This window comes from Haliaeetus albicilla, chromosome 4 (assembly GCF_947461875.1).
Source record: "Haliaeetus albicilla chromosome 4, bHalAlb1.1, whole genome shotgun sequence".
NCBI lineage: Eukaryota > Metazoa > Chordata > Aves > Accipitriformes > Accipitridae > Haliaeetus > Haliaeetus albicilla.
This window is the reverse complement of record NC_091486.1, coordinates 33,324,681-33,349,582: the sequence shown is the minus strand read 5'-3', so window position 1 is coordinate 33,349,582 and position 24,902 is coordinate 33,324,681. Positions and strand designations below refer to the sequence as shown.

Genomic DNA, 24,902 nt, shown 5'->3' with positions numbered 1-24,902 from the left:
AGGCAATTATTTGATGAACACTAAGGAAAAACAGTGGGTGGTGGGGGAAAAGATTCGCTTCTGGTCAGCAGGATTGCGTGTTAAATTGGATTTTATTGTGGATTGAAAGAAGGCTTTCCCATGTTACCCTGCAAGGTGCGGCTGACGGTGTGACAGAGGTAGCAGCTGGCCAGGCGGGCTGCAAGGACCTGCGAGCTGCTTTTTGGCTAGCAATGCGTGGCTCCATGGGCACCTCACTTTAACTCTTGCAGGGGCCCCCCAGAAGGCTCCATCTGATGGAGATGCTGTAGGTTAAGTTAGTACGAGCTGTCATCACACTGTAGCTGAAGGGAATCTTTTGTCTACTTCAAGTTGACTGGCTTTTTTTCCCTCCCTAAATGCAAAGCTCCTTAGCACCATCTGGAAGAGTTCTGAGGAGATACAGAGCTTTCAGAAAGGCTTCTCAGTCTTTATCTGGACCCTCGTGCCTGCCACAGCACATCATAAGCAAAAGCACCATGGTCGCCTGTTGCAGTCATCTGCAGGACATGAAAGTCAACGGCTTCCCACACCGAAGGGAGAATATTCCAAGCAGTAGCCAGGAGATGTGGGTATTTGAGAAAGCTCAGGCTTCCTTTCCTATACTCCCTCCTTGGTAATCTCTTCAGAGCAGCAGCATCGCTTGTATCATCACAAAGAGCCAGCCAAGTGCTCGAGGCACCACAGGTAGCCATATCTGGGCAGCTAACTCCTCATCACTTCCAAAAAGCATTTTTCTAGAGTCCCCCGAGTGATGTTGGCAGCAAAGGAGGAAGCAGCAGCTTCTCCTCAGTCTCTCTTGGTCTTAATGCTACAAGGACTACGGATTTTTTAAATCTTTTTTTTTTTTTTTTTTTTTAAACTGACAGCTGCCCCACTGGTGACCCTGTCGCATCGTTACAGAATACTGGACTAGTCATCGTGGCTGATTTCAATTATTTTTACATGCATAAATACAGAACAAATGTGTGCAGTAGATATATTTAAATAAAAATTGGCAAGATGCATTTATTGTTTGTTTTGTACAAAAGCATAACTTAAAAGGCAGACTAGTATAAACTTACTTTTTGCCAAATATTTAAACTTTTCATTCCAAAGAGTTTCTGGTTCAAAACTTGTAGATACAGTTTCCACCTGGGAAATCTCCTTTTTAGACCACAGATAACACAGTATTGTAAAATCAAAATTCTGCAGTCCTTCAACCAATCAGAACTTGCATTCTGCTTTAAGTGCCAGAGTTTTAGCTACTCAGTGAATGAATCATATGAAACATGAGCCATGCTGGAGTGACCTGATGAAAAGTCAGTTTGCCTACTGCTCATTCATGTTCTGAAAAAAAGATGTCATTAGGATCTGTGACATGCAATCTTAGCAAAGACTGATAAATATATGTGTAAAAATAAGGTGACACGTTTGGATTTTTCTTTGCTACTTCATACCAGCCAGAAGTAGTGTAAGACAACCTATGTTACTTAAGCGAGTCCCAGATGTCATGCAGAAGCTCAATTCTTCCTGAAATAAAAGAATGCTTTCACTCTGATTTTGCAAATGGGTTTTCCTTTGCACAGGTAACATTTTCTCAGTGGGCCTGAAGGGTTTTCTCAGTCTTTGCTGCCACCACCACAGCTGTACCTGCCTTCTGACTTGGAAGGTGGAGTGGCAGTCTCTGCTGATGACATCTCCGTAGACGTTCACCTTCATTGGAAAAAAAACGCTCACAAGAACAAGCAGGATACCTCCCTGAGATGCCCTTTCAAGAGTCTCCAAAGTGAGAACGTTACTTCAAAAGCTACTTCTCCCACGGAACAGGGCTTGCTGTGCTTCAGTGCTATCAAGAGGGCTAGTGCAAAGCTAGATTCATGTTCTTGTCATCCAGTATCCAAGTGCAACTTCCTGGAATTTTAAAATGTGGTGGATGCACTGCGTGACAGCAGCTGTACAAGAAACGGCACACAGCTGCACAAGTGTTCCACAAGACCATCTGGAGGAAAGTACCAAAAATAGATGCGAGCAAGCCTCGTGTGTTTCAGCAAAATTAAACAAAGAAATTGGTGTCCATGCAGTGTTTGATATGCCATAAAAACTCTTTCAAATAACATTTGATAAGAAAACTATTTATCAGTGAAAATGCAAGCTTAGACACTATGAACAATTTACATCTTGTAGGTGTTCACTGATATGGGACAGTGGCATTATGACCAGTGGCTCACCTTAAAGTAGGTTACTCATGGGTTTCCAAATGAGCTAGTTTTTTTATGGTGCTGTACAAATAAAAAGTTGTGGGGAGCATATGAAATATCTGTATTAAACTCCATTGCATTCAGTTATCCAATGCATGAAAAATGACCCAGATGCATTTAAAATAAATGCATATTACAATATCACATATAGTATTATAAAATTATTACTTATGTGCACAGTCCTGATACCTATAGACATGGCACCGTGAAGAAAGCCTGGTTCCTAAGTGTTTTTATAGATACTTCTTAGTGATGCAGTTTGCTATCAGTCAGATCATAATGTCCCTTCAACTTTGGTACATTCAGTGCAAAATATTTTGGGGAGTTTTTTACTCTTACAAAAATAAAAGGCGTTTTTTCCCCTTGAGAGTGCTTAAAGAATAAACACTAGCAGAATGTCTGTTCAAGCATGGAAAGTGACAAAAACAGAAATAGCATTTTAGTTTGCTTATCTCCTGTTTATACTCTAAGAAACATAATATAATGAACCTATAAAAATAAACAGAAGTCACTGTGTTAGGATTTTTTTTCCTGATATGCTGTGATAAATTGCTAGTTTCTTCTTAAAATAGTTTCCATGCAGTATAAAGCATAAAATCAGTCTTATTAAGTTAAGTTCATTATAACAGCTCATCTTTTGTCATACACACCACTGGCAAACACATTTCCACAAACCTCCTTAATTGCATGCCGTTGTTGTTACATCCTTTGTTGCTGACTTTCCTTCCAATTCACTTCTGCCCCAGGAACTTGAGCTCTATGGTACACACCATGCAGGCACTCGTAGTCTTAGATAAAGCAAGTACTGGATATGCTATTATAACATATGGCATAAAGTAATGTACCTTCATGAATTAAAAAAAAAAATCTATTGTACAATTTTTTTGATAATTTACTGGGTAGGTAAGGGGCTGAATGATTTCATATTTTGACTTGAATTTTCTATTCAACAACTTTGCTGAAATCCAGTTTTTGGGTACATGTCAGTTTTGCGGTAGCCAGGTTGATCACAACATGGGATCATGTTTCTTGTTTACTCAGAACATAAACTTAAGAAGTTTGGCTGTCCTGAAAAACCATGGATTGCAAGACTTGGTTTTCCCTGCACATCAGGCACACTCAAGTTTCACTGCAGAGAAATCTGCCACTACCACAATGCTCTTTAATTGCTTCATAAGCTCTTTGATGGAACCTCATTATTTGAATTGCACTGTGAAACAATTTTCCTCTAGGAAATCCAATACAAACGTTCATTCATTTCTTAAGAAGACAGATCCACAAGAGTCCAATGAGCTGGGCACTGTGGCTTGTGTATCACTCAAGTCCAAAAGTACTTGTCTCCTCAACTGCTGTCAACAGTTTTTCATATAACATAGAGAATGATGGATAAGGGGGAAGGTCCAGACGATTGAAACAAGTGTGAGCCCTGAGGGGGGGAAAAAAAGAGGAGGTGAAGAAGTACATTATTTAAAAAGTTCAAAAGAGAACACACAGACTGGTATGTGCTTGTGTAGAGATGGGCAGATAGTATTCTTTCAGAAGACTTTGTTCTGTCAAATGATGTTTTCCAATTGAACACTGAATTGATGTTTAATCTACTTTCTTCTAATTAAAGTAAGCCAATAAGAAGCATTTATGAAGGTCTTTAGAAACACACTCACAGCCCAAAAGGAGTGGGATAAATTTTATCTATTAAATATGCATGAGAAAAGAATGATATAGCGTGGTACAATTCAAATAGTCTGTTCTGAAATCTTGGCTTTAAATATATCTTCTGAGAAGTAGTATTTTTTTCTGTACTGAAGATACTTGATACTGTATTTGTAATCACGAACAAGATATTTCAGTACATTGAATATGCATAAGGTATTAGATGTGATGAAATATTAAAAAATACTCTAGATATACAGGAAACAATCCCACAGTAGTAAAGGACAGACAAATTAGATGCTTCTCCTTTTACACTTCTTTGGCATCTGGATCGTGTTCTTGGGAAGTTACTGCTTGTGCTGATTTACACTATGTGGATATCTGGCCCTGCAAACCAACAATCTTTAGAATAATACTTTTTGCAATTACAGAAAACTATGCATGTACCTCTACCATACCACCCTGCTTTCTTAGGAGGACAACCACGTGGTTCATTTCTCAGTTTTCAAAATCCATCTACCTCAGATTTCTGACACACTTGGAACTGACTCTCAAAAACTCTTCCAGGGAATGAAAAGGGAGATAATAAAGGTTTCTCCTTGTAGTAGAATAATGGGTATCATTGCCTGACCTCTGGGCAGGCTAAGGATAATACTTTCTAAAACACTATAGTGGACGAGCCTGCTCTAGTGAAATAGATAGCGTAACTATTAATGCAATGGGTTCTTGAGAACGAGATGCAAAGAGAAACTGGAGGAGGCATCTTTTCAGCTCTGAAGCTTTGTAACAAAGTCTCACTTCAGACTCATTTTAGAGGATGGAAACCATTTTGGATTTTGGCAGGTGTCTGTTTACAAATACTTTATTCTTTTGCAATAAAACACATCGCAGATTTATTTAAATACAATCCAGCTGAAAAACAAACTTTTCCTGCAGTGATCTGCTCTTCATCAGTATGATCCATATTAAGTGTAAATGTGTAACAACGTCAGTGGAAGGACTGAACAAGCTCCCTCCTCGCAGCAAATGCAGCTCGTTTAACCTAACCACTCCCAGAAATCTGAATGTCTACAACAGACCTGTACCAAACTTCCTCTGAGCCAGAAATTGCTGCCTTCCATGGGAGCAAATTCATTAATTGCCATTTTAAGTGGCTCTCAGCTCCCAGCTATGGGGATGGAACATGAAGTGAAGTGGGTTAATCTCGTTTGTTAGAAACATATGAGTCCATTTAAAACCCTCATTGAAGCTGATACACTCAGTTACAGCCTTAGAGTGTCTTCAAAATACCAGGTTGAAGAAATGTGTACACAGTACAGAAGGCCACACTATTATTATAAACACAGTCCAATCATCAAATATGCGATCACTTAAAAAAGCATTGATGCACCCTCCCCAAATACAGTACGCTTAGAAGTATACTGCTAGTATATGCTGTATAGCAGCAAAGGCATTTCCCCACCCAATATTCCAGGGGCCTGGTAAAACTTCTCCACCCAGCCATTCTAACGCTCCTGGAGGAAAGCTTTCTTTGTACTCCTCGTTTGCCTTTCCAAAAACCTTACAAAGTAGTATCTGTGATATAGAATAAATTAGTGCATTTCCTGCAGAGTACTTTAAAAAAAAAAAAAATCCCTTTTGAAGAAAGACTGATTTAGATCCAGCAGCAAACGGGCAACTGAAACTCAGTGATCCCTTGAGTTCAGTGTCGAGTGTGGAAGAATCTTAGGCAATTAACAGTCTAACCACATGCTTCTGCTGCATGAGGCTGACAGCCACTCATTAGAACTATGGATCATGCTGTGTGGGCTGTAAAACCGCAAGTTATAAAAGACGTAGTATATAATTAGCAAGGGATTCATTACAAACTGGTTTAATAGTAAGCTGGCATGTTGTTTACATTTATGAAGAGAACTGAGTTTTATCTTAATTTTGAGGGCAATTTTGAAAATGCAATCACCTACTTCGGAAAACCAAGTCATTAAAAAAGACAAAAACTTAAGATCTTTGTCTTCTGAGGGAATGCATACTTTTCTCACCCTAGCAAGCAACTTTGTGAGTCTTCAAGAAGAAAGGTTTTTTTTGCTTCTGGACAGTATTTTCCCATTCCAACATTTCAAACCACATGGGCACTAACTGTTCATCTTCCCAGACTCACATTTTATGATGACATGAAAAACCATCTTGGTTCCCAATTAATCTCCCCTTCATTTTGAGTACAGTAGTAAAACAGAGTGACTTAGGGTTAAAATCCAGCAGTCAAGACATAAATACTACTCGCATGTGAATCATCACAAGCACATATATATCATGTACAGCAAATGAACCTGGAACCAATTTCTCAGCATGTAAGTGAATTGAAAGAGTAGCAGTCCCTCTGCTGATTTAGTGTAATCTACAACACAGTGCAAAAGAAGGAAGTAGAAGTGGCTTCAGGGATAGCAATAGTTAAGCTAAACCTGTAATAAACAATCTTTTCAGGGCCTTTTACATGCTACCGACTTATTAGTGTAAAAGACAGTGATACAAGCTAAGCAACCTCACATGTACCTCTCAGAAATCTCACTATTCTGATGCAGCAGAATTGATTACACAGCAGTCAGAACAGTGAGAACTAGGTAAACATCTAGTGAATACTTTTGTGTTTATATCACAGCTGCTTAGACCACAATCACATACCCAAGTTAACTATATTAGTTGCTTTCTGTGTCTCAGAATTGGGAAGAAGAGATGGGGATGGGTATTCTTACGTGTTTTCAGCAGTGCAGTAGGTTTTTAGAAACAGTGGAAGAAACATAAAGTCCACTGACTTGTTGAGTCCTAGCTTTTGCCACCCTCACACCAAATATTAAATTTCACTAGCACTCCCACTGAAATCAAAAGGGCAATCTGCAAAGCGTAACACTGCTATGAGTGAGTGACTGTGCCTTAACACAAATGCTTTAGTTATCTGAGAATCACTAAGAGTCATGGAGTCCTAGGGCAGTATTCGCAGCAGGTCCAGCAATGTGTTTACACAGGCAGGGCTTGTTTGGAAGCCTCTTGAAAGTTTGCTACTCTGGGTCGTTGTTAACAATGTCTTACCTCCCAGCCAGTACTACTTGGTGTTTGCACAGCAAGTCTTTGAAGCTGGTGAGATGCAGGCTGAACTTAAACTGCATGCAGGAACTAGATATGTAAAAATGCAAATACTGCTTTCTGCTTAGGGCTTAGCCCATTTAAGCATAAACATGGCAAATCTTTTTTTTTTAATGAGATCAAGGCTCCCCATGCATGAATGTCAGGAATTGCCAGTTCTTGACAACTGTAGATGTTTGTCATACACAGTTGTTTTTATTTTAACAAAACAAGTGTGGTGTTGGTTTATTTTAATTCTCACCCTTGTATGTTAAAAACTATCCACAGAGACAAAAATCAAATGTTTCCTAACCAAGGGAATCATAAATGAAATTTCAAGGGCATGATACATTCTCCCAAATGTGAAGAGTTGGCATTTTCCCTATGCTTGCTGAACACCCTACGGTAGCAAAGATTCTTGACACGTTTCTCCATGTTGCACTACAGGAAGCAGTTTTATTCTGCAGTTTATTACAACCAGGGCTCTGTGTAACCTTTTCAGAGGAAATTCTGAGCATCCTGTTCTGGCATGTCCTGACCTTTTCCATGCTGCAAGCTGTGCTTGTTAGCACCAGGAATTCCAGTATTAGAGAAGATATGGAAAAACTCCCACAATCTCTTTTCTTATTTAAACTCAGAAGAAAATGTTGTATTTTGAAGTCAGAAATTATTTTTTAAAAATCAAAGCTTTTTCTTTTTATGCAGAATCAAAGCTATTCCATAGGTCAATCATAAGCAAACTATAAAATAAACTTATCAGGCTACAAGATATTACGAAGCTACCAAAAGATATTAAGAGTATTTGATTTGAAATAGCAATTTCCAGAATTTGCTTATCTTTAATCCTCAGTTGCCTGGCTCTCATTTGTACTGTAAACTGGAAAGATGGCTTTGTTTAAAGGCCGCCTGCTGTGCCTGTGGATTTCACAGTGCCACTTCTGCATCTTTGACTTTCTCAGTGCGGTTCACATGGCAGCCTGCAGGCAGGAGCCAACCCAAGAGACGTCTCTGCTTCTGACTTTATGCTGGAGGAAAAAGCTAAGGGTTGTTGGTCAGAGAAACACTCTGTGTGTCTGACAGCTGCCTTGTGTCTAAAAAGAGACTCTGAATGCAAATTATTCCTGAGGCATCTTGTTTATGAGGAATGGGCTAGGATTAGGGTTGAGTATCCTCCATGGATCAGCCCAGCCCAAAGCTACCACCACAGGCTACAAGCAGCATACTAAAGCTGAGATCTGATTACGTACAGTTAGTTCACCCGCACTCCGCACACTAATCTGTGTCTAACCACTCTTAACCCATTCTAGAGGCTGCGGAATTCTAGAACTGGATGAAAGGAAATCTTCCAGAAACATATCAGCCTGATCACAATATAGAAAAAGACTAGAACCTGTCATTTTTTGTCAGTGAAGTGTCCATGCTGGAAGATTTTTCTTGCATCACTCATGTTATTAGTCTAGTGCTGGTATTGTTACCATGGATCTTTGAAAACAACCCTTTCTCCTGTCTTTACGAAATGGAAAATTTAGGAACGCAACTTTTTTTTTTTTTTTAACCTTCTCATCTTACTCCTCCAAACCTACCATTACCCAATTTAAATGCTGCCTCTTGTCTGCAAGGGCTTGTACAACTCAACTCCTACTTTCGTATCTTGGACTCTCATACTATTCCTTTACCCTCTTCACATATTTCAATTGACCCTACTTGTTCTCTTTGAAATCTTCACCTTCTCTTGTACCTGTGCTGCATCTGAAGTCAAATGACCCCCTCCTCAAAATACACCTCTTCTGCAGTTCATAACTTGCATCTTGTGTATTTGTTAACACTCTTGACATCAGACAGCATAAAAATTACATCACTAAACTATACCATAAAGGCTGTGTGTGTCTAATGCAAAAAGTCTGATACTAGCTTTCACTCAAGACACAGTCACAAGTGCTATTTAATTTTAATTCATATTCATTTTTGCTCCTAAGTGATGAACTGCATGTTCAGTAAGTAAATACTTGTGCATTTAACCAAATGCAACAAAACCAAATTCAGAAGTAGTTATCATTCTAATATAATTTTCCATGAAAAAAGCATTAGAATATCGATGTCAGCCACGGTTACACTGCCTTGTCCATCTTACAAGAACAAAACTGAGTTCAAAGAAGAATGGGTGGATCGCACACTGGAACAAGGAATTTTCATGTAAGCCATAGTACATTTGCATATTCAGTTATAACTTGTTTGTGTTTCTCAAACAGCTTATCTGTTATCCCGGTAACTGATATTCTAAAGTATCTGTAGCATTAATACACACACAGTTGTACCTTGGAAGAGCAGTGATCTTCCCCCACTTCTCTACGCAGAACCTTCTTGGACCATTGCTCCCCCGTAGAGAGGCAAATCCTTCATAAGGTATGCTGGACGTGCCTGTAACAAACTGCCAGGGCAAACAAAACATCACAGATATTGGATACACAGACGGTGCAGGTTAGAAATTTATTTATATCAGCAAACCCGCTCAAGTCCAAATGTTTACGTTAAAGCATTTGCAAAAAAAGGAAATTTGTGAGGCATAAGTGATAAAAGGTACTTTAAATGGAGGATAAGGGAAAACAGACCATTTCCTAATAGGGCTCTAGAAGAGAAAACTCAACAGATCAATTTCCTTCAAAGGTTTCTCTTTGAAGGAGTAATTATGCTACATAAATACTATAGAATAAAACACTATTAATATCAACTCAGGGCTAAGTGAGTTTTTCCCTACTGTCTCTATTCTGTATTAAGAGGAACTAATAAAAAAGTAATAATGTATGATAATGGCTTCGTGTTATGCCTTTTTGCCTATGTGGATTTCAATATCTTTATAAAGTATTATTAAATACTATAAGAAAAGGACTAAATTCTGAAGGTTAGGTAGAATGCCCACTGACATTTGCTGAAATGCTGTCTGTTGAGAAGACTTAGAACCTGTCATGAACAGATCAAACCTGGGTTTTGACAGATCAGAGGCTTCTTAATTTTTAATGATCTGGATATGATAAAAACTTTTGACTACAGATGTGATAGAAGATATAAGCGGATATCTCTGGCTCTCCATCAAATGAGATGTCCCACACTGCTTTTTACAGACCTTTTTTAAGTACTTGAAGAGATAAAAAAAGAAAATCCTTCACCATACTCATACAGGTAACTCAATGATCAGATGCAAACTCTGAATTGTTAGAAAAAGTGGATTTCATAATAGATCAAGAACATGGTATTGTTTGGGGTGGGGATTTGTCTGATTCTTTACAGATACAATAGACATAACCTGAATTTAAAAAAAATTAACTCAATAGTAAACCCACATGTATAAATATTCCTCTGTTGAGAGGTTTTTGTCCTTCATCAGCATGATGACTGGATTCTGCAGGCTGACTTAGTGAAAATGGAATTAGACCAGTTTTCAGGTTTTCATCTTTATTTTCTAATTTGAGGCACTTTAACTTCCATCTAAGCTTTCTCCTTTCCTAAGCTGTACAAATATTATTAAAATTTCTACCTAATGATATAACCAATTACACAGTTTTCCTTTTCTATCTTTACTAGTCTTAATGTACTTTTAATCAAGCAATAGTAAAGGATTATTGACATCAGATACTTTATCTTAAATGTATTTTTTAACTTAGAAATCTATAAAAATAGCTGTGAGCTTCAGTCACTTCAAATTATTACAGTTAACCTCTGAGGATTGTCAGGTTATTCCCACTAGCCAGCATCAGCATCATTTTTGGATGTCATACACCTGGATGGGACTAGTTTAGCATCTAATTTTAACGATGCACACTATTTCTACACAGATCAGCTGATCTCACCTGTAAAAGTCTTAGTCGTTGTTCATTGTTGAACCTTTCCACAGCAGCCCAGAACCACCGAATTACAATGTGATTGTCATGATAACCTGTTAAAACAAAAGAGCCTTTATACCTTTAGGTGCTACAAAAGTGGTTGAGAGAATAGTTAATAAGTTCTTCCTAGTTCCGTCCCAGTCACAATAATGCCATATTTCTTAGCCAACTGCAGCAAAAGACAGAAGGTGTGAAAAGAATACTTCTAAAATGCCTAAAAATCTTAAAGGCAGAGAATTAATTTACTGTGATAAAAAGGAGTGAAATCTCTTTTGCAAGAACTTGTTCCATTATCAATCACTAATAGGAATGCCAATTCTGGAAATATTCCAATGCTGTGCTTTTTACATATCTAAAGCTACAAATGATGCTGCAACCACCTCTCTCTAAGTAGCTCCCAAATCTTCCACTGTTCTCAAATTATCTCAACTGCCAGCCTGCAGTCACTGGGATTACTTCTAATTTCCTGTCTTCTTTGAGAGTGGGAAAGAGGTAGATCCTACTAAGAATGGTTCCCATTTCCATTTGTCTCCAGTGGCTGGGTGGTACTCTACTAGTGTGCAGGTGAACACAGTACTTTCTGTGGAGAAGACTGTTTTGTTATGCTGTCCAGACAAGAACAGTAAGGGAAGAGCTGCATGGGGAAGCAATGAGGCAAACGAAAATGGACAAATTACTTTCTTCTAATGCAAACTTAGCCACAGAAGTTCAGAAGATACTAAAGATGTATCTCATGGGACAGTTCTTCAGTGTCTTAGAAACTGGGTAATTCCAGGCCCCCCAACACTGTCAGTGAACAATTCAAAATTAAGGTTACCTCCTCTATACTCTGTATTATTTCTCCAGTCACTCAAGTCAATTTCTGCTGTTCCAGCTATAACCAGTTCCAGTTCTCTGGCATCAAATACAGACACGAGCCTCGCATCAACCACCTGTGAAAGGAAATAAAACGTGTAGCAACATTTCTTCATTTATTGATTTTTGCCTCCCCATAAAAGACTTCTCTGCTACTAAGACATTTATCAGGTAACATTTCTCTCATGAATGGAAAGAATTAACGTTTTTTTCTTTTTAAAGACAAATAAATGGACGTCTTTTTCTTACAGTGCAGTTCCATTCAGTTTCATTAGAGGATCACAGTGATTGGGGAAGAATTTTATTGGCAAATAATACTGAATTATTTCAGGACAAATCAAGTTCAATACATTCAATTTAATTGTCCATGTTAAAACAGGTAAGAGAGAAATACCTTGAAGTACACTCAGTCTATTGTGTTACACTGAGTACGGCACGCACACAAAAAACCTCAAAGGCCAAGTGAAGAAACAGATGGGTCACTTTAGCAAGCATTCACTGCTAATCATACAAATAGTGATCGGTATTATTTTCTAGTTTAAAGACGATATATAACTATAGTGTTAAGTCAACGACTAACAAAAATTCCACACTCCTCCCTCCCAGATATCTGTAAGGGCACTTCTGATTATATATTTATCTGCTTTTTGGGACTCTGTATTTGGGAAATGTGCATGAAGAGAAAAATATTTGGGGAGGATAAAGGATAAATTTAATTTTGGAATTTTTTACCTCATAAAAACCACGCACTAGACTTTCTGTTTGTTGTACAACTCCTCTCTCAATTCTCCATTTCACCATTCTTTCTATATATTCTTTCTTGTTCTTTTCAGTGACTGGGATGTTGGCACCTCCTGGCTTTAGTTCCCGTTCTGTGATCTTAGGCAAAAAATGACCAAGTGACAACACAGTATTATAAGGACAAAAGAAAAAATTGTAATAATTTTTTTTTTTGAAGTTGAAGTAATTCCTCAAAAGCACTAGCCAAGGCTGACTTTAGCCAACTGGAATATGTGAAATAACAGAACATACAACAAATCTTTTTTTTTTTTTTGGCTAAAATCATATTTAAAATCCCATTTAGTCTGAAGAATCTTCATATTTAGTATGAAGAATAAGCCAAGAAGAAACAACCTTTACAGTGACTAAAGTAGTGAAGTCTTCTAAATAATATCCTAACAAAGGTATTGTATTACCTTTGAATGCTAATTCTGCTGCAATTAAATTCAAGTAACTACTTCCAGCAGAGCAATCCAAAATTTTGGTATTTCAGATACTCTCCAGAAAATCCTTAACCAGAAAGATGTGTTTGACCAGTTACAAATAATAATTCCTTCTTACATTTCAACATTGTTTTCATCAACCGAATTTTATAATAACAAGTTCAAATCAGCATGGAATGACAGTCACTGTTCTGTCCAAATAAATGTTTATCTAACAGTAGAATACACAAAAGAAATTAAATTAAGAATCTTGCACACCTGCCCAAAAACTTCTTCATTTACAGTAAATGTGAGATCTAGGATATCATGTATATCATTGTCTTTCATCCACTGCAAACTCTGGTGAAACTCCTCATCGAGGTATTCTAGGTCACTCAGGTCACAGAGTCTAACATAAACAAGAAGAAAACACACAAATACAGATGACGGCAGTAGCATGTGCTCAGTAACGAAACTCAGATAGGACAGTCCTGAAAAACAGACTGAGAATGGGAGTCAAGAGAAGAATCAATAGAATAAAGACAACACTACTTCAAATCTCTATTTGCCTTATAATAACAGTTACTGTATAACACAAAATAATTTTGTTAATATACACAATTCAGAACTTATTAATTTGAAAACATATTGCTTTTTAAACTTATGGTGAGTCTGTCCCATGTTTCCTGTGAAGAATATTTTGGAACTATGAAAATACATAGATTGAAGAGACAAAAAATTAAAATCATAAAAGAAATGGCAAGTTTTTATAAAAAGCAACTACTATGCTTCTTGCTTATGTGACTACACTGACACCTCTCTCGTCTCATCGTTGTGCAAAGAAGTCTGTTCAGATACCCTGCTTACCACAGAAATATCTTTTTACCTTTTGCCATGTTTCCCCTTACATGGTCCTTCTTTTACAAATCCAACCGCCCCTTGCGGTATTTAAGAGTTACTACTCCAAGCTTCGAACATGTCATCTGTTAATAAAATTTAACACCATGGTGGCAATTTCTGCCATTCTTCTTAACTCCTTAAATTCCTGTTGTGTGAAATAGGACACTGGGGCTATTCATTAAGTAAGGTGCTTTTCAGCTCCAGGGTTCTCTGCCTTTTTATATATCTAAAGCTACAAATGATGCTGCAGCCACCTCTCTCTAAGTAGTTCCCAAATGCCTTCTATTCTTGTGTCCGTATAAAGTCAGAAGAAAGCCCTGTACTTTTAACTGGACTCTCAATTGTAGTTTAAGTGACATCCTGCGGTAACACCCCCTACATCAAAGTTGATGGATTGGGCACAATGTCCCATCTGCAGAGGTAGTCTGGATGATTCATAAGTTCTGAGGAAAGCAAAGGTCCAGGGCTTAGGTGACGAAGTCGCATGAATTAGGCCATGTACAAAGGTGGTTGCCCCTCATTTTTCATGTCACTGTTTAGAGAACCACCAAGTTAAACAATTAGTTTAATTTGGCAGTCACACAATATTAGTAAGTGCATCTGGAGTAAGTGCTCATTCTTATTAAAATGATGCTGTTAGCATTTAGGTACTTTTAAAATATAAGTGCAATAGGAATGGATGCATTACTCCACACTACTAGAATGTATGATGTTTTATAGAAGAAATATCCTTCCAGACTTCTCAAAAACAGCTTTCAAATGGAGGACAAAAATGAAGCATCTTAAGTTCACTAGGTCTTAAATTCCAGACATGCTGAGCAAGTGCAGCTCTTGTTTCAAGCCAGAACAGGCGTAGTAGTTCTGAAAACAAAATCTAAAGTATATCAAAATACAGCTCCTCAAAATGGAGATTGCTAACAACCAGGCTACCTCTGAGAAAGGGTTTTTGCAGTCTAAGTTACAAAGTGATTCATATCCTATCCTGTGAGTCATTACAAAACAAAGCAATAAGAACTCTATTAATATCTGGAATAAAACCACAGCATTTCATTGTACAACTTCAAATGTAAGATTTTGTAGAAGAAAGCTGATAACATGGCTAAAACAAACCATGAGGTTTTCACGCTGACAAGAGACAACATTTTGAGTTATTAGGTAACTGGCTAGTAACCATAAGCGGAAACAAGTAAACTTTCAAAAAAAGTCCTGAATTGAAATTAAATGATTATATTATAAATAATGGCCTAGCATCTTTGATGATAAAACATCACAATTTATCCATACACAAAATAGCATCGTCCATGGGGAAGAAACGAAATAGAAAAGGAGACAGAACAATTCTACTCACATTCGGAGGAGGGCTTTATAAAAGGGTCGTGTAAAAAAGGCATCTAGCAAATACTGATGTATCAGAGCAAGACCAAGAATTCGACCACTAAACCTGAACCTGGAAGAGAAACAGTTACAATCGTTATACTGAAACTTTGTGGTTTGTACGCTGCTCTGTCATCAAAACTTACATGTATTTCCAAACAGCATTTTAAAATCAGATAGCTATGTCTAAATTGTGGTATTTTTGTTTTTTTTTTTTTTTTTTTCCTTGTGTTTCTTTTACATTCTTAGTAGTGCACAGAAAAAAATGCAACTCTACAGGGTGTGGAAAATCCCTCAGATACCTAAGTTGTAACTTCTCAAAAACGTCAAATCCATATTAACCCAATCAAGCCCTGCCAGACTAGCCTATTCATAGAAGCATATCTTCTAAAATGATAGCCACTGTCTATTTTCTTTACACACCTCATATAGGATTAACTTGTTCTCATGTTACTGGGAGGCCAAAGGTTTTTCTACCCTTTCCCAGCCTGACAGTTCTTGCTGCCTGTCTTTTCTGCTTACAGCGGCTCCTTGCTCCCTCTTCTGACTGGTGAGTATGGAGTTCTGTATATATTTTCACGAAGAGTGGCTGGAAACTTTTTTACGTATTGCAGTGCTCTCCAGCCCCATGCCAATGGGATCTAAATGATCGCCTCCTCTCCCCTCTTTCTACCCCTATTATGTTCATTTTGGAAGGTGTGTAAGGAGGGTTGGGGGGGAGGGAGGGAGTTTGACAGATTTGAGATCAGATGGCAGCAACTTTGAAATAGTAGGGTCTTTGCAAACATCCCCATGAGAATAAAGATCCATTGTGAAAAGTCCTCCATGTCTCTCGAACTAGATTTAAGTCTAGTGCTCTTTTTCAAGGAAAATAATGTTTCTTAAACTTTCTGTTTATGCATCCTCAGCAACATTTTTCTTGGAGAGATTAGGGCTTTATTGTACCTGCCTGCACACAGAGTTCGCAAGATGAGGATGTGGCATGCAGAGCCTTCTCCTTCCATGCTAGTCACTGCTGCATTTTCTAAATTCCCCCTGAGGCTGTACAAGACCAGTGCTGTCACTGGCATCAGCACTCCCAGAAAGAGAGGCGATCACACCTCCCTCACCCCCAAGGTCTCTGGTCCGGCACTGCAGAAGCCAGGAATGAATACAAAATATTGGCAGAAGCTGCAGAGCACGTAAAGCTTTTTCTCCCCCTTTTCCAAGACTGTTCTGCTTTTTCAATACAGCATGTGCCACTTATTGTTGCACTATTGTAGTTCAACAGGTAGGTTGCTTCATCTAACTAACTGAACTGGGTGCAGCCAACCATTTAATTTTCTATTAATTTTTGAAGCTACTAATGAGATTAATTTCTGATATTCATTCTTCATAACTGGCTTCCAATAAGTAAGAACTCAGTACATATCCTTGCTACACAGATGAGCAGCTGACATTCCACTATTACTGTAATCTAACTACCTACACAACAGAATTCTCTGTTAATATTCACAGCACAGCTTTACAGACTTACGGCGATGCCATGGCTTAAAAATCAACCAAGGGTGATTTAAACTGGCTTATAATTGCAAAAACAGGATTATGTAAAAATCCTTGATAACTATTTTAGAAGTATGTGTGTATGTACAGGCTTTGCTTAAGAGCTATGTAATCAGCAGTCTCCCCCCCACCCACAAATTAGATACATCCACAGACTTCCTTCCAATAGATATAGTGGGTTTCCACTAAGGAGACCTCTGTACTCTTTAGAAAGATGTAAACAAGTAGCATACAGTAAGACCTGTTTGAAATCTCCCTTAATCTCCTTTACCTGACAAAAAGCCAATTTTTCATTCATTTTATTTAATGCACAAGAGGCTAATATTGCTTTCATGAAATGACTGCTAACGTACAAGAAATGCAGAGAGTTGCGTTGTGAGACAATCCCATGGTACATATTCCAAATCATAGTTTTGCTGACCTTGTGAGAAATAAGATCATTTAAAACCACAAGCGAAAAAAAAATCAGGAAAGTCTAAAGAAATGCAATTATTTTGCTGTTGGTTAAAAAGATGAGGTTCTGTGTTATATGTCTGAGCAGATATGAGCAGTTGTCTACAAGTGGGAACAACAGAAAACATATCTGAAAGACAAAACAAAAAAGAATTCTTACCACTCATGATGATTGTCTACAAAAGCAGACATGGGACTTATTTGTACTGTATAGGTATCGTTGGCTGAATATTCAAACAAACCATAATACGGATTGAAGAGCTCTCTAGACACCAGGAAAAAAAACTCCCTTGAAGGTCCACTGTAGTCCAACCTTTAAAGGGAAACTTGACATTACTATGAAGTGTTCATTGTGTGCAAAGAAAGGCTTTTTTGAATCCACATTCCTTATGCTATATTTTAATTAAAATTTTGCAAGATTTTAACCAGAACCCTTATCCTGCAGATTGCTTAATGCCAAGGTATGTGAAGTCCTTGTGGGGCTATTCTGAAATGGAATGGCTTGGAGGACTGGAATGAAGTGCTCTATGCGGGCTGCTCTCATAAAAAATTTTGGCTCCAGCTGTAATGGCCTCTTTGCCACAGGAATATAACCAAATAATTGGGGGCGGGGGAGGGGGGGGGGAGGAAACATGAAAAGAGCCAACATTAGACCTATATGCAGCTGACAAATTAAGAATGAAAATGAACAATGATCTTATTTTGTCTTTGCAGACTTGCAACAATAGGACAATTTGAAGGATATATTTCTGGTTTCCCTAGCAATATAATCTGAGATTACTTCAGTGATTTATCTTTCTTAGTCTAAATTTTCTTGTCTGTATTCCAAACTTGAGTGCATTTAAATGTCTTTTGGAGAGTGCATTTTCTTTGGGTTTTGGGGGTTTTTTTTTTGTTTTTGGTGTTTTGGTTTTTTTTGCTCTTTCAAGATTCCAGTACTAATGAACAAGGAATCTAAATAACCCCTTCTTCCTGAATCATAAACAAACTCACTGCTGACAAAGCACTGAGACTGAATTTTGACATTATGCTGCAGGTCACCAGTGAAATGAGTTAAGTATGAAGTTAATGCTCTGGTAGAGCTGGAAAACAGAAAACTAGGTATTTTCCTGTGGGAAACAGAGATTATTACAATCCTAACAAACAGATATAAAGATGAAGATTTCATACTTGACTTTTAAGAAGGTCTTGCTTTAGTACTAAAACAGCGCACAGACAGAAGTATCACAGAGAAGGTCAGCTTTCACATAGGACTTCTGCTACTAATGTTCCGGCTCATGAACTTTTACAAAAGACAAACATAGATAAGAGTTGTTTTTGAGGATGAAGTCATCAGGAAAGAAAAGGCTAGGTACCATTATCAAGCTGAGGACAAAGCCTCTTCCCTCTGTTGAATGAAAAACATTTTCCCTTCAGTCATTTGGAAGCACTTTGCTTCTGTTAAGCTTCAGAAGCAAAGCACTGAAACAGATCTTTACCCTGGCAAGAAGGATAGATTCCATCCTCAAATTGCAGGAAAAAAAAAAACCAAAAACACAAACCAAAATGGTTTGATATCATGGACAATTGTTGGATCTTAATCTTGGCACAAATATCAGGATCAAATAAAGGGTCATCTGGAAGAGTCTTGCAAATTTCTGGGATAATCAGACTGACTATGAAATCTTAAGATAGAATAGCAACTGTGTGCTTGACTACCAGCCATTTCATACAACTCCTTTTGTACGCAGAGTTACTGTGAGTCATGTTAAATAAATCAATCATGAGAGTCCTGCACTGCCAGTCAGATTTATCCCACAATTAAAGGCTTGGCACAAGGGTGAGAAAACTTCATACAAGAGGTATGCAACCACACAACAGCTGCAACTGTGGGGCATTTTGGTATTCAGGAGTAGAGTAATATGTTGTTGGCAACATGATTCATGTCTCCTAGGAAGCATCATTAATACTTCAGATTTACCACTTCAGATTTACCACTCTTAAATACAAAGCAGCTTCTGCTAATAGTTAATAGAACTTAGGGAAAATAACTTTAAGGAACCATATTCTTTGGATGAAAATTTTCTTCATTTATCATCACATGAAGTATGAATGTTAAAACATTAAATTAGCATCACAACTGCATGACTGTAGAAATTGAAGGTTCAAGGAAGATACCAAATATTATGAGACTTATGATAAAAATCATATGAACAGCAATTAACTATGTCTCAGTTGCTCCACTTACTAATTTATACACTAATAAATCAATAGTTACTAAAATATTTTGTGAAGATTTCATTACCCATTACTTTAAGACTTGCACCTCTTTACTGAGAGGAAAAGAAATGCAAGGGCAAACTCCCACTTAAAAACTTAAAAAAGGAAAAGGAGGAGCAAATAGGAAACAATTAACTTTCAGTAGTACTCCTCATCATCATTGTCCTCCTCTCCTCCACCCTGACCTGTCTTTCTACACCTAGCCAAATGAATAGTTTGATGTGATACATATCCTTGCACCATCTCAGATGAAACAATACTGCTTGCACACATTCTTTCTTCATTCAAAACACAGATTTGTAAATAGAGAATTGACGTCATTTTAATTTGACTTTGCTCTTAATTAACTCATTCTTTTCCATTAAGAAGAGAGTCTTGTGTAAAGCTGGATATAATGGGAACAGCATGTGTCACCCCCATTTCCAGGTCACTCTTCATCTTGCTGTACTGAGTGATGAAATGCAAAAGCCTGACATCTGATGAAAGGAGACAGTCTATCTGGATCAATCTCTATCTCACGTATGATTTTAAAATTTTCCCTTTCATTTTAAAATCTGAGTTGAGGTTGTAGCTGTGAAAGTAAAGGCTGGTAGGGCCATATAAGACAGGCCTCATTCCTGCATCCCCACCCTGCTCTGTCAATATAGTGTAATCTCATCCTGCACCAGCCTTGTCATTCCAGTTCTGAGTTTTTCCTCAGACAGCATGGTGATATTATTTATATGAACAAGTCCACACTTGGCTCTCAGCTGTAAACATTTTTTATTTTAAGACTTCAGTGAGTCCTTATTAACACTAAGCACTTTAGGGTGAACTTTAAAAAAACAGCAGGATTTAGGGGTTTTCAAAGACAGATTGATTTTATCTAATCTTGTGTGAGATTTTTCTGTTACAACTTCACTAAAGACTCATGCATCACATGGCAATAATGCACACTACAGCATTCCAAGAGCTGCGTGCTGCAGTTTACTAAACATCAAGGAATAAAATTTTGAATGTATTTACAAATACATTCATGAAATACATCAATAAAAGTATTTGTGCATAAGGTAGTAGGGCTTTAAGGTCTGACAAAGGGGGCACAAATCAAGAGATGAAACAGGCACATAGTACATTGTTCCAGTTTCAGTTGCAAAGAAAATCTAACCACATCTTGCTTTGCAATGCACATCTCGCAACCTGTAACAGGTTAGACTTTTATTAGACACAGACTGAGCATTCTCTGACATGACTTTGAAATGTCAGGAATATTTGTGTTTATTTGACAACTAGCAATAGCCTAGTTGCTTTTCTTTGTGACGCAGGCCCTGGCCTGAAGAGGCAGTGAGCACCTCCTGTAGCACTGAGGGTCTTCAGGTCCCACTGCCTCAGACGGGAGTTGAAATAAGGATTGAGCCTCTAGCCTACTCTTGAAGCACCCTCCCTCCAACAAATGGCAACTGTCTTTTAACAAGCACTGGAAATATAACGTCAGCACTGACAGAAAAGAAATATGAATAACACAAGAAAGTTGTTTGGTTTTTCTTTGTTTTCCCAGCAACATTCTGAAATGCACACCAACTATTGTGAAAATTCACATAAACATATGCATTACTTCTGCAAAGGCAGGATACGTTACATTTCACAATGCCTAAAAAGTCATCTTGAACAGCTGTATGTTCTAGGCTTATGTATGTGGCATTTCCTGACTGTAATCCTTCCTCTTTTCACTCTAGACCACAAGAAGTTTGGTGAAACAGCAGCTGCAAGACACACTGAGTTTTGAGATCACATTTACTTCCCTGTTCTACTCACCCTTCTTCCCCAACAAACGTGACATAGAGTTTATTTCTCTGCAGGTCTTTTCTTGAGTAGCCCATGATCTGGTTAAAGGCATCTTCTAGCAAGTGATCTCTCCTGATGATTAATCTGAAGAGCAAAATAATTTTGAAACAGTAATTTGTGAACATGAACCACAGTTGGAAACATCTATTTACACTGCAAGGTAACAGGGTGACTTCATAGAGATACACGCTTCTGCTGGGTAATTTGATCCAGATCAGGAAGCTTCAGTCTGTCTCCCTGAAAGATCTACTTTAGATTTCAATAAAATGTCTCTTGTACAAAGAAGTGTAGTTTTATTTTTGCTACCCTGGTTCTTCCTTGAATTAAAGGTTTCAGTGGGAAAGGTCCTGAAGTGGGTGTTTTCATTAAGTTTAAAATCCTTTTGTAAGGCTGGGCCTCTGAATCAGTCTTACTGTAAGCAAGAATCTAACCTTTTATGTAAAAATCAATCTCTTAACAAGGAAAAAGATAAAACCATGAGAAACTCACCGAATGGTAACTCCAGAATCACACATTCCTACACTATGTCCAGTGTAAGTGTGACGGGACAAAAAGTATAGAAGGAATGGCAATTGTTTGTCCAAAACCAGACTGAAAAATCACATGTGAAAACATAATATCCCTTCTAAAAGAAAAATTTTGAAAGTAAGGAAGTGTCATAAAGATCTAAAGTAAGAGGCAGAAGAATCCTCCTTACTTAAACATTTTATCTTCTGCCAAAAAACCTGTGTTTAATTAGTTTCCTGAAACTTAGCTTGCTTTATATTCAAATACTGCCTTATGTGTGCATTTGATCTGTCAGTCAGACGGAAGCTGGGAGCTGCTGCTGCCCCCAGAGAGGCAGCTTACCACGTCACACAGCCTCTTGCAAAGCCCTTGCTGGCCTTACTATTTGTGCAGAGATAGTCAGTGATGGCACTGTGCTATCCTGGAAAGGACACAGGATTGGAAAGGCCAGGAACTGGCAAGACACCTGGGAAACAAGAGGACCCAGGCAGTACGCGAGTTGAAAAAAAAGCAGCAGGTCAGTGTATGCCTGGGAAAAGAACCCAGAGAAAACTTCTGTTCAAAAATCAAGCTGTTGTTCTGCTTAAGAATCCACAGCGTGATGGCAAATAGGCCAGGACAAAAACATGTAAGAAATGTAATGGATCTTACAGGTAGCAAATGCCATCCTCTTCTATCAGCTATTTGCCCAAACCTTCATGACGAAACTTTCATAGATTAAGCTTTAAGTGTTTATGATTTCATTACATTATAGGCAGACAATGTCCAACCCCTGCCTCTTAAGACTGTCTAAACAATACCATATTAATCCCATTTCAGTTGTGGAAAACTTTTAACAAGCTCACATAAATGCAGTCTCAACTCTGCACAAAATCCTGCAAAATGTGAGAAGTGACTGGCTGGGGGAAATAAAAACAAAAAAACAAACAACAAAAAACCTACCCCCTATTCTAATAGAAGAAATGGTTAAAAAAAAGTTCTAGTGCCTAATGGCTACTATGAGAGCATCAAACTATGATAGTTTGATAGCTGGCATAAGACTTGGTAATTTACAAAATAATGGAAGTATCTTATGATGATGATCCTTAACATAACAGTATGTAATCACATGGGAGGGAAGATATCACTCAAGCACTCTAGCATTCAGAGTGCTGAAGTAAAAGTACTAGCAGTTTTTTAAGGCGATCCTTAGAATTTAATAACATTTAATTTTATGAGTCCTTTTTGCTAAAGGGGACTGTGATATCTATACAGGCAATGATGTACAAAACATAAGCCTATCTAGTTTTTCTGATGGAAAAAGACATGAGAAAATATAACTGTTTAGATTGCAACAATTGCTATAATGGAAGAATTCAGATGCCTCCTGTTTTGCATGCTTCTTCCCAAAGGGCTTTTTGGCACTGTATTGGTAATACTGTTTGTATGAAAATATAGTTGGAGGAAACACAGAAAAGAAGTGCTCAGAACTTGCTGTATCCTCTGCTATGAATCACATGCTGGCACTAAGTCGTTTATGACAGGCTTTATATTTCCTGAAGTGCAAGGGTAACCATAACATCTGCATTCCTTCTAATGGGAAGAAGCTTGTAGACGTGCAAGGCAAGGCAAGCTGCCTGAGAAACAAACCCAGTTTCATGAGATTCTTCAACATACTTCAGTTTCCCTGGGCCTTGTCCATATCCTTTAGTCTCCAACTTCCTGTAAAAGTTTCTCAGCTTAGCTTCAAAATCTCTTTTGTAAGGAGCTGGAGCTCGGGCATTGGCACGCTGAGTACCTGCAGGAAGCAATAGGCAAAGAATGAGCTGTAGTGACGTGAACTGATTAATGTCCCATCCTCTACTGAAAAGGCTCCTTAATAGCTAAAGGCATGTTTGGTTTAGTCACCTTTATAAAAAGTAAAAGCTGCATATCTTCAAATCTGCTCTGCATCCAAGACTTTTTGGTTGCTCATTTCCAATAGTATCATCTTTCTAAAGTAAGTCTTAAAAGAGCAAATCCAGGTCAATGCAAAAGATGGATTAAAAAAACCAGCACGATCAACTGGAAAGACTTAACTTTTTTTGTCAAGTACACTTTATGTCTAACCTTTAAAATAGCTCATGTAATGAATGTTCTGCTCTGTTCTGGTTTTAATAATTTCAGGAAAAACAAGTACTCAGAAATGAAGCATAAACAGACTGTACTCTGCTGTGCCCCTCCTGAATACATCACACTGAAGAAGGAAGACTTCTGGAAATTCCCTAGTAGAAGTTTTTCCTTGGGGAAGTAAAAGGAAGAAAATATTGGAAGAATGGGAAGACTACCAAATTTAAGTTTGTGGGACATACGTGATGGTCATCTAAGTGCATTTCTTTTTGAAAACTGCTTTTGAGGGTCAGTTTCTTAAAAGCAGGGAGAGATGAGATCTGTACACCAAAAAAAATGGCATAACACCACATCTGCATGTACAAGTCTACTATATACAAATTAGCTGTCTAGTCTATCTATTCTCAATATTACAACCATTAGAACTTCCACTGCCTCCCTGGATATATTACTTCAATTGCAAGACAGCGTGCCAAAGAGGCAGTTAATCCTAGCCCTTTTACATTCATCTTCTCACCCCTAGTTTTTAGAACGTTAAATTCCTCCCCTGCATGGCTGTGTAAACATCCCCCACAAAAAACTCAGAAGACTTTTAAAATTTCTCCCGCCCTCTAGTATACATAGGTTGCCTACTACTTATCTGCAACTGGTGGTCACCTAACAGGCCTGTAATGCACTGGAAATACAAATGAAGAGTTCAGAAGCGTGTATATGTAGACTTCTGTCTTTTAAGTGACAATCAGTTCCTTATGTGAGTTTTCTTTTGGCTCTCTGTATGACGCTAAGCCAATACAGAAACATTTATTGCTACTATGGGTGAAGGCATGAGAACGTAATGTTTCAGGTTATGAAAGAGAGAGAACGCGTGTCCGTTCAGCCTGTGCGCAGAGACCAGGGGAAAAGAGAGCGGCTTGGTTAGCCACAAAACATATGGGTCTGACGGAAAAGGCGACAAGCACATCCTGCGGAAGTGGCTGCTGGAAGAAGCTGCAGAG

At 38.0% G+C, this 24,902-nt stretch overlaps 1 protein-coding gene and 1 long non-coding RNA gene across 3 annotated transcripts in view; one reads left to right on the top strand and one right to left on the bottom strand.

The window, feature by feature from the left end:
• Positions 1-996: 996 nt before the first annotated feature.
• HECW2 (HECT, C2 and WW domain containing E3 ubiquitin protein ligase 2) overlaps positions 997-24,902 on the bottom strand; it is a 178,727-nt gene continuing 154,821 nt past the window's right edge. For both annotated transcript variants that reach the window (XM_069781853.1, XM_069781854.1), the window contains 10 exons: positions 23,476-23,596; positions 21,283-21,396; positions 17,390-17,542; positions 15,209-15,307; positions 13,240-13,369; positions 12,491-12,637; positions 11,721-11,835; positions 10,871-10,956; positions 9,341-9,453; positions 997-3,684 (listed from right to left, as the gene is read on the bottom strand). In XM_069781853.1, coding sequence (XP_069637954.1) covers positions 3,573-3,684; positions 9,341-9,453; positions 10,871-10,956; positions 11,721-11,835; positions 12,491-12,637; positions 13,240-13,369; positions 15,209-15,307; positions 17,390-17,542; positions 21,283-21,396; positions 23,476-23,596 — 1,190 coding nt within the window. In that variant the 3' untranslated portion in view covers positions 997-3,572. The remainder of the gene's footprint in view (positions 3,685-9,340; positions 9,454-10,870; positions 10,957-11,720; positions 11,836-12,490; positions 12,638-13,239; positions 13,370-15,208; positions 15,308-17,389; positions 17,543-21,282; positions 21,397-23,475; positions 23,597-24,902) is intronic.
• LOC138685132 (uncharacterized) lies at positions 15,952-24,334 on the top strand. The gene is made up of 3 exons (XR_011324394.1): positions 15,952-16,504; positions 21,327-21,472; positions 23,965-24,334. It is a non-coding gene; the product is annotated as an uncharacterized lncRNA (long non-coding RNA).